Source organism: Atractosteus spatula, chromosome 11 (genome assembly GCF_055471065.1).
Source record: "Atractosteus spatula isolate fAtrSpa1 chromosome 11, fAtrSpa1.hap1, whole genome shotgun sequence".
Lineage (NCBI taxonomy): Eukaryota > Metazoa > Chordata > Actinopteri > Semionotiformes > Lepisosteidae > Atractosteus > Atractosteus spatula.
In genome coordinates this window covers 4,082,450-4,093,014 of record NC_142716.1, presented here as the reverse complement: position 1 = coordinate 4,093,014, position 10,565 = coordinate 4,082,450, and the positions used below count along the sequence as shown (strand labels likewise).

The 10,565-nt window shown below is 42.4% G+C and overlaps 1 protein-coding gene across 1 annotated transcript in view; it reads left to right on the top strand.

Annotated features, from left to right (window-relative positions):
* Window positions 1-866: 866 nt before the first annotated feature.
* st6galnac3 (ST6 (alpha-N-acetyl-neuraminyl-2,3-beta-galactosyl-1,3)-N-acetylgalactosaminide alpha-2,6-sialyltransferase 3) overlaps window positions 867-10,565 on the top strand; it is a 92,710-nt gene continuing 83,011 nt past the window's right edge. Inside the window, exon 1 of the mRNA XM_088927930.1 lies at window positions 867-1,078. Within this exon, the coding sequence (XP_088784056.1) occupies window positions 1,061-1,078 (18 nt within the window). The 5' untranslated portion in view covers window positions 867-1,060. The remainder of the gene's footprint in view (window positions 1,079-10,565) is intronic.

Here is a 10,565-nt window from a genome sequence, read left to right as displayed (position 1 = left end):
AATCATGATTCCAGACACACCGGCCTCCTGAGGCCAGGACTGGACACCCCTCATCCAAAGTCTTCAAAATATTAATTAACAAATGCTATTCAAATAATCGGAAGGACAGGAGTCTCTGTACAAGATCAGCAACACAACAGGCACATGGGATCCCACTTGATCCATGTGTTGTAATGTTTGAATCAAAGAAAAAGGAAACAAAGAGATGAATTTCTAACCACGTCGGGCGTGCATGCCCGTGTCGGGACAGCCTAAAAACGTGATAACATCAGCAGAACGAAGAAGTATGTAAATAATGGAACAGTAACAGCATTTTGGACTGACAAAAAAGATTGATATACAGTAGAAAGTATACTCCGTAAAGTTGCGTTATTTAAAGAATCGTTTCAGCTTTATTTATTTTTTATTGAGGGGTCATTTTATACCTTTAGCGGATATTTTTATTTCTGAGAAACCCCTTTGCGGCTGAGCGTGAGACTCCGACCCCGAACTGGGCGCAGGAAACCGGCACCTGTCGGGTACGTCACCCACCGAGGCTGTGCAATGATTCTCCTGGCATCACATAAACACTTCGCAGGGTAATCTCCACGGTTTAGCTGCTGCTGTTACGTAACCCAGGTCCTCCCCTTTCCTTCTCAAAAGTAAGAGGGCAAAGATACGAAACGCGCATCGGGGGTGAAAAGTTAGGACAGGCGCCCTAACAGAGGGGAGAGACGCACCGTACTGCAGCGGTGAAGGGCCGCCGCTTGTGCAACATTGAAGCATCAGGAATCAGGAATCAAAAACCCGTCACATGACACGGGAGGCGGTACTAGCCTGACTTGGCAGCCAGTAGCTACAAACGCTGGGGAGCTATGAGCAAAAATCTTAACGGTACCTTTGTATCCATGTTTCCACCTATGGGAATGCGCACCGTGACAGCGTTGGGCATGCACGCACGGCTTTAGTGCAATTCGGAGAGAAAACAAACCTCGCCGTGCTGGGCACCGTGGACCTGACCGACAGCAGACGTTTCACTCCTGCGCTGGCTGTCCGAAGTGACTGAAGGGAGCAACTGAGAATGGCCTGGCTCGGGAAGGTGAGTGTTGCCCGACGAATGCTCTCTCATAGTGGCTGCGAGCAGCGACACTGCTGCCTGCCCTTTTTTTTTGGTTTCCCGGAATCGCGAAGTCTGCAGGGACCAAGTGATTGGTACTGATTCAGTCTCGCACGGCGGAGGGGCGACACATCAGCAAGCAGGCGCGCTGTGCAGTTTCGCCTGCCAAGCATTTTTTTAGTGCATTTGGTGCTGGATGTTCCCTGCATAATGAAACCCTGCATGCGTACTGCTGGGCGAATGTAACGGGGAGAATGATCGGAGCTGGGGGCCTCCTTGCGTTGGTGCGCTTTTGTCTTGGGCTGGTTTCCGTGGAGGCGGGGTGTGTGTGTTTGTGTAAATAGGGGGGGGTGGGCGAGCGTGCTGTTCTGATGCTGAAGGGGGCTGTGTTGAGTGATGTGTGAGCAAGACGCAGCGCTGTGCCCTACATTTAACGCCCCTGTCGTTGAAGTCACTCATCGGTGATCACCGACCGCGGGTATTGAGGCGTGTGATGCATTGTAATTCTGCGTTGTCTTTGAAGAGCAGTCTTCCCCCTGTCAAAGCGCTGGTTGAAGAGTAGCGCTGTGCCAGAGAGGGAAAAAAACAACAACAACATCGTTGCTTTATACCCAGCGTCTGAAGCAATCAAACAGGTACTCTAAAAGTTTCTATTCGTAGTGTCACATGGATGGATTCCGCCCTTTTAAACTCGACTTTTAAGACCGCTTTATTAAGAATAGGTCAATAAATAAAGGGAGCATAACCAAATCTGTAAACATCTCTTTGTTTCTGTTGCTGAGAAGAAACCTCTATAAGTACCACGTCATCTTTCATCATTCCTGGCTTATTGAGGCCTGACTGGAGTCTTAGATGTTCCAGGTTCAATGTCACACACACCACCGTGTGTGCGCTGGTAGGGACGAACAAGGAGAAACTTTTTCTCATGGCGACGGGCCAGTCTCGAAGTTCCTGTTGTAGTCATTTAAAACCCCCCTTTAAACTTTAAAGCTTTACTCATCCTAAAGGGCCCTTGGAATGAAACCTGTTGATTTAAATGGAGTAATACACACCGCAAGCGAATCGAGTGAAACCTAGATCCGATCTCTCTTCTTTTTTCCTTCTCCATAAGCAGTCATCTTTTTTTATTTTGAATTCATGAGCCTATGATTTGCGTCTTCGATTCCTTTGCGTGCGCCCAGTTCTTGTCTAGCGTGCTCAGTCTTCGACATTAATATAACATGCAGAATTGTAAATTAACGTCGAAACGAGCGTAACTCTGCATTTGTAATTTTTAAATTTAAATTAATTTCACCCAAAACCTTTTTACTATGTGTTTATGCATATTGCACATTGCAGAAATATCGTACCAGTATCGAACAAAGAAATGTAAAAAAAAAACACATTTTCATCATAATTTAGTACCGCTACTCTAAACCTTGTGGTAGTAGAATAAGAGAGTACATGAACTTGTAAAATCATCCAGACCCTTCCTATGGTGTCCTATTTTATAATCATTCAAAACAGGAATGCTCACACTGAAGGCTTCTAAGGGTAGTTATAAGAAGTTACAGTAAATGCCAAAAAGAGAAGAAAATGATACATGTTTGTTGCATAACTATTCAGACCTTCGAGCTCAATATCTGGTGGAAGTACAGTACCTATGGCAGAAATTACAGCCACACATTTTTCTGGTCTGTCTCTACTACCCTTGCACACCAGCTTGATGCAACGTTTGCCTGTGTTACCGTCGCGGTTCTGCGTGGGATTGTGCCTTTGCAGCTCCACCCTGCCGGTTCATGCCTCGCTACCTGGGCGCCAACCCGGGTCTCCGGCGTCACGCAACAGAGAACCAGCCTGGCGGAGCTGAAGGAGACCTCCGTCAGCCCGGGCGGCTGAGGCCGGTGACGTCACCGCGCTGCAACCAGCTCTGCTACACCCGTTCTTATCGGCAGATTTGCTCAAGCTCTTCTCAGATGGGTTAGGATCACTTACAGTACTGTACCAACAGCAATTTGCAAGTATTTCCACAGATTCTCAATGGGATTCAAGTATGGACTTTAATTGGCCTCTCAAAGTTGTTCACTTATTCTTAAGCCACTCCACTGTAGCTTTGACCTTGTGCTTTGGATCATTGTCCAGCAAAGAAAGGTGAATTTCTGGCCTAAATTTAAAACTGAATCAGGTTTTCCTCTACCACTTACCAGTACTTGGGAACCTATCTCCGTCTGTGTTCATATCAGTCTCCCCAGTCCCTGCTAATGAGAAGAAGATCTATAACACAGTGCTGCCTCCATCCTGCTTCAAAGTAGAGATACTGCTGACCGAGAGATGCATTATATTAGGTTTGTGTCACATGTACCACCTGGCATTTAGACAAAGTTTTAGTTCTGTCTTGTTTGACCACAAAACCTTTTGCCACTTGTTTGCAGTCTTGCTTAGGTGCTCTTCTTCAAACCCCATGCAGAATCTGTTTTTTAAGTTCCATGGACTCATGGACATTTTATCCCAGCTCTGGCACTGAACTCCATAACTTTTCCAAAGTCAGTGGGCCTCACGATGACATTCCAGTTGAGATGCTGGAGGGCAGAATGGATTCCAGTTGAAGTGCTAGAACCTTTGCAAGGATCTTAACATCCACATTGATAAGGGAAATAGGGCGATAGTTGCAACAAAGGCTGTTTTTACCTTACTTCAGCAGCAATGTTGTAGTAGCTTGACAAAGAGTTAAAAGCTTCAGCATACAAAGAGTGAAATAGGGGTGAAAATGTTTTGATAAATTCTGTGCACTCTGCAGATCGCCAGTTTCCTGAAGTATCTCAGATGGGGTAATGGGCAACTCCAGAAAAGATGAATTCGGATTTATAGTGGGAACATTAAAATTATTCATAACATCATCGATTGATGAGGGATCTATGACTGATTTTGCTTTGCACAGCTCTGAATAATTGTCATAAAACTGGTTATTAATTTCCTTTGGGTTATAAATTGGACCTGAATATGACTCCATATGAGATATCAGACAGCAAGGGTTTCGCCCGCCTGATCCTCTATTCGTAAGAAAAGTGTTGTGTTTTATACAGCAAGTGCTCTGCAGGCTTAGACATACAGTAGGGATGGACCCATGGAGGAGCAGTCAACTATAGGATATAGGATTCACAGTGACATTCCTGATCAGTTTCCTCTTTGACCTGCTGCTCGGTTTGGAGGAAGAGCCTGATTTTGGCAGTATCAGCAGTGTCTGGGTGCCTCCCATGTCTTAATGATCATCCTCACCAAGGGATTTGAAATAAGGGTATAATATAATAATAATATTATACCCTTCTTCTGCTCTGTGCCTTTATTCAACTTTATATAACTTCAAACAACTGTCTGAATCTTGCTTTGCTCAACTGCTTGACATTCACTACCTGATTGAGGAACTTCCCAGAGACAGGTGTATATTTTTTTCTGAAATCATGTGAACCACTAATATTGCACACAGACAGAGGCTGTTCAACTCATTGTTTGGCTCCTTAAGGCAATTTCGTGCACCCAAATTTAGTCTTGCACAGCAAAGAGTTAAAATGCCTTTTTTTCTTTCATATTAATCATCTATGTACCTTTTTCTTTTGTGTTTTTCTGCGGAACATTTAGAATGGGTTGTTCTTTTCTATATCAAGTATCAATCTTCAAATTATCATGACTGCAAACTTTAAAGCTTACAAAATGTGAAAACTGTGCAAGAGTCTGAATACGTCTCTGCAAGGCACAGTATAAGTATATGCAGCTTTGAATAACTGACTTTGTAAAAAGCATTGCATTTTGGTTTTACTTGAAGATTGTGAGTGTAATTGTACTAATGTTGATGTGGTGTTCGAAGCACTTGAAGTGAATTTCATTACTGTTCTTAATGATTTGCTTTGGTGGAACTTGTCATTCTGTGAGATGTTTTTTAAATGAAAAGATGGCTTTAGTTCACAGTGATTCCTTATTAAGTGTTTCAGAGTGACTTTATATGCTTTTTGCTCAATAATTAAAAGTGCAGTCTAACTTAATGATATTCCAAAAGCATACTTTTTGGCTGGGGTAATGCTATTAGTGCTGCTGCCTCACAGCTCATGGGTCCTGGGTTCAGGTCTGGACTGGAAACCATTCTGTGTGGAGTTTGCATGTTTCCCCTGCATCTTCTTGGGTTTTCTTTGGGTGAACAGGTTATTTGGCATCTCTAAATGCTCTGGAATGGGCTGGTGCCCTCTTCTGAGTCCTGCTAGGACACTTATCTGATTTATCCTATGCCTCATCTGATTCAAAAGGACAATTTAATTATCATTAAACATGTTCAATTATTATTTGTATAATTTAATTAGATGATTTGACTGATAAATTATAGTCTGAGTGTACTTTTACTTTTATGAATAAAAATGACACAAGAAGTATAAGGCGAGTTTGATTTAATTACCCAGCCTTTAGCAATTAGGTAAGAAAGAAACACCTGGAATTATGTTCAGGACTGCTTTCATGAGAGCTGTTTTTGCTGTCAAATTAAACACTTCTTCACGTCTGGCAAACCTCTTTTGGATAATCAGGTAAACTAATTCAAACAGTAAGGCCGGTTGCTGTTTTGATTTTTTAAAGAGATTTACTGATGCTTAGAGCACTCATTAAAAGATGGCAAGAGAAGTTACTGCATTATTCATTATGAAAAATGAGCTTTATTTTCTTATTTAATTTGTCCTTCCCGTGAAGGGAACAGCAAAGATGTTGATTTGCAGGCTTAGCTTAAGTAAGCTCATGTTTTAATTAAGATGAATCAACATACTGAAGCATGTGTATGGCCGTGATAGGTCATTACGGATATCCTTGTAAATTTTTACGACCTGGTGTGCCTACACAGTTAGCGGGTAATTAAATCTGTCCTAAGATGTTTAATGAGCATTCCTGTAGACAGAACAAAGATGCTGAATATGACTTAAAGATTTAGTATTGCACATACAAGTCTATATAGGAAGGAGTGGAACCCTAGGTCTTTGGGGAGACAGGCGAGAGACTTATTTTGTTCTTTTTTTCATGAACGGTTTGTAATTTACAGAGTTAATTAATATACAGCACACAGTGGAATTATAAAATGGAATCTGTTGAGCATTCTGTTGAGTAGATGTGCTCCAGACACATCAGACAGAGATCCCCTCCCTGTGGAAAACGGCACAAATCACTGGTTTCCTGTCCTGCTTTGATTGCAATCCTTTCTGTTTGTCAGTAACAGATGGTGCCACAGATGACTGTAACTTCCTCAATTCCCATCGCAATGAACTAGAACTCTCTACAAGAAATCGTGTATTCATACTGTAGCGGGACTGGTGCGTTTTCCAAGCCTTTTCCAATAAATCTGAAGGAAAAGTTCCCACACATTGCTGCATGAAGAGATGCTTTATTTCGGACTGTGGTATTTCCAGATAAGGGCCATTTTTATGTCTGTGATCCTGCATGAGGAATTTCTCAGCTTTTACAGACTGGGCTTGTCAGGATGTAAGTAAATAAGTAGATAACAGTAAATAATTCTATTTTATTGTGGTTAGGTGTAATGTAGCTGTCTCAGACAACATTTGGGCTACAAGCACATCTCATAATATAGAATGAAACAGGTCAAATATGGATTCAGCAATCACTTTGGAAACTTTCTGTCTGTTGGATAGCACACATTATTATCTTTGTTTTTCTGCAACATTGATCCAGGTCGATATACACAGTACTATTAACCAAGCATAGTTATTACAAAAGAAGAGTTGTATTCTATATTACATATTCCAGATGTATATTCCTATCTTGTCTAATTTTGAAGAACTCTGATTATGGTAAAGAGGCACAGACAGGTTTGTTGTTTATTATGACTTGGCCTCGGTTTTTTAGTGGTCCAATATTTTGCTCTGCAAAAAAAAAGAACTGTTTGAAATAACAGAATGCAGACTCCTTCATCTTTTTGAATCTTGAATTTTTGGGGGTAGTCCACACAATGCTTGAATAAGAGGTTAGCTACTCTGGAGATTTGTAACCGGGTGCAGTGACTGAGGTTGGATTGAAAGGTATAAATTAATGGCAGGTAGACTAATAATCAATGCAGTCTTAAAATAGCTCTGTCTGATCTTGTGCTGTAGTCTGGAAAAAGAAGAGGCACCCTCATGTGTTTGTTGTACAAGCAGGCTTAGAAGGTTGTTGGATGTCAGGATTAAGCTTCACCTCATTAAACTCTTCAGTATATCTAAGGCTTCTTTTTAAAAAGGGCAAGTGAACAATCCAATCAAATATCACAAACATCCAGTTCACCGTGGGGCAGGACCACAATTATCTAAACCGTGATGAGATCCCTGCCCTCAGGATTAAGCAAGCTGTTCCCAGTAGTTAGTTTGGTAGTACAGAGTGTCTGTGAGCATTCCGTAAAGAACAATTCATATCATTCATCGCCTCCTTCATATTAGTGAGCTGTCATGCAGCCAGAGAAACGGGGCTCTGGTGTGAGTGTCTGTGTGTCCCCTGCCCAGTGTGCGGACTAGTGTCCCATCCACGGTGCCCCCACTTGTGCCCGCTGCTTGCCGGGAGGGGCAGATGTATGGATGGCAGTTTTGTGAGGGTCTGGAGCCCAACCATGTTAGGTTCCGATTCCCCTGGATCCTTCAACATCCGGCTGGAGGAGATCCTTGAATCAGTAGGGCAACCAAATGTCCAAATGATCCCCTCTTGTGTGTGCTTTTCTTCTGTTCTTAAAAACTGGAGCTTGGTAAATAGTGACTGGATGCTTGTGGTCATTTTTATGAATGAGAGGGTCATTCCAGTTCGGTCTTAATTTTATACAGCGCCTTTTTACGATGCGTCATTCTTACTCCACTGAACAGTAAAACAGTTCATTTAAAAATAAACCTGACTTGATTCTGTGGTTGTTTCAGGCCTCTTCCGCTGTTCCTACTGTCCGATCGCTTCACAAGTCCCGTGGGTACACGTGGTCAGCTCATGAATGGCTTGGGAAAAGGTGCAGGACAGCTCGTTCCATTGGCTCTAAAGTGAAAAGGATGAACTGCTGCTTTAATCCCCTGTGATTTCTGACTCCAGGGTGAGTTAAACAGTTCTGCTGAGCCTGTGATCCTGATTGTGTCTTCTGTGGTGCTGGCTGCTTCAGAGTGCTGCTAAGCCATTATCCGCACAATCCGAAATCCATGTAATTCCATTAGCGACGTCGCGGTGCCCGCTGGAAGTGACTGTCTGGAGCACCCATTAGACTGGTCGACCTTAAATTGTCATTGGGAGCCAGACGCATGGCAGTGTAACGCGCTCCAGAAGCAATTAAACCCCAGCGAACACAATTTGGTTTGTAAAATGAAATTCCAGTGAGTTTTCAGCAGGGGTCCCTGTTGATTACAGGAATCAGCCTCAAAGAGAAATCAGTGAAATTGCAATTGAAGGTGTCAGCGCAGTGATTGAAAATTCCTATCGGGAGGTTAATGGGATTCAGCTTCCCGCTGGTGTTTGCCAGTCATTTTGTTGCGACTAGATTGATCGAGTTGACTCATTGTATTACAGACCCTGAGCATTCAGGACTGCTTGTTTCCTGGATTTTGCTCTGTTTCAGTTTAGAGTTCTAGTCCCAGCGGAATATGGTCTACCATACTGAAATCCTAGAATTTTAATCAAGAAAATTGTCCTACCAAGTAACAGAAACTCAGTCAAAACTTAAAACCCCTGAGACACCTGTACATGATGATATACTCTTTTAATGAAGATGAGATCTTTCTGACACTTGGTTTTATGTGTCCATTAATAGTGTGATATCACATCACTGCTTACTTTGTATATAGTGTGTGACACATTACTAGAGTAATGCAGAATGAGGCTGTATTCATTAGCACAAGTGTGGGCACCTTCCTAATAGGATTTTTAGATATTTTGTTAATGGATCAATTTTACACTTCAGAAAACCGGCTGTGGATGGGGCCTTATGGCGCATTTGAAATGTAAGCGAGCTGTAATTTCTGATCGCTCCCTCCATGCCCTGTAACACTACTTAATCTCTGCGGGGAATGATTTCTTAAACTCTCCTCTGGCTTTTCAGGAACACAGAACTCCACCAGTAAAAAAAAAAATTTGGAAGCCCACTGTTCATTTAAAAAGCGATTTTGAGCCCGACTGTGAGTCACAGTTTCCATACACAGTCATGCAGGGAGTTTTTGCTGGTGTTGCAGTTCACTTTGTCCCTTGGAAGAACTCTGCATGCACAGCTGATCCATTTCACGTATTTGCTGTCCGATTTCTCCGTTTTAATTAGCGCAGTTGATTGCATTTATAATGTAATTACATCTGTACCTGTTCCGTTCTTCCTTAGAATTAATTTAATTTGATCAGTAAATGCAGTTGGAGCTGTAATCGTAACTGCTAAACTGTTTTTTTTTTTAATTTAATCCCTGTCTTTTAGCATTAAAAATAAAACCAATAAAAACGTTAGGGTTCATTTTGAAAAAAGTGCACTTCTGTGTGGAGTTGCATTCTTCCCCTCGGCATCTGCTGTAGGTGCTCTGGAATCTTTGCTTTCCCCCTTCCAAAACCTAGCTAGCATATTGTACCTTTTACTGTATATGGGTGCTCACCCTGTATCCAGAAAGGGCATATTCCTGCCTGGTGCAGGTTGCTGCAGCCCTTACAGGGAATCAGCAGCTCTCTACTTATTGATAGATGGGTGCCTGGCCTTGTAGCTACAAAAATACTTTTCCTGCTTTATTGTGAGGCGGACATAAAGACTAATAAAAGACTTAATACATGCAAGCACAGACTCCTGGCTTCCCTAGCACAAATGCCAGTAACGGCATTTACTAGAGAATGAAGAGAATAAGAATAAGACTTGTATTATTACAGGGTTCCAATGCGCCAGACAGTTCAACTTGCACTGTGTGTAATACAGACTTGCATTGATAAAGCTCTAGTAGCCATTGCCCCTGTGTCTCATTCTGTGAAGTTGTCACCCCAACATGCTGTCCATCTTCAATTCAGTTCAATTAATTTTTATATAGCGCCTTTCACAACAAGGTGTGCCCCTACACAAAGCTGTGTGACCATACATGACATTACAATACAGAAAGAGAAAAATCCAGAAGATGGAGGAGAGGAACCAAAAGCTCCTCTGTAAGGAGAAAAGAAACCTCTAGGGGTCCAAGGTCAACTGGCTGCCCATCCCCTCTGGGCATGCTAACATTATACACTTCTAAAAAATACTAAATGTTGAGTATTAAACCTTCCACCACATCCTTCTGTGTGCCAGTACTCCATGTAGATTTTTGTAGACCAGCAAATCCTCTTAAACGATAGCTGTATTTGTGATGTTGCTCTTGGACCCATGGCAGTGATGCAGCATCCAACTCAGATGCTGCCCAGCCCGGGTGCCATCGAGACATGTGGGGAGGAGGATAGGTCCTCTTCACTTACCCTTTCCGGGCCTCTAAATGCTAAGAATATGGAATATTGTGAACCT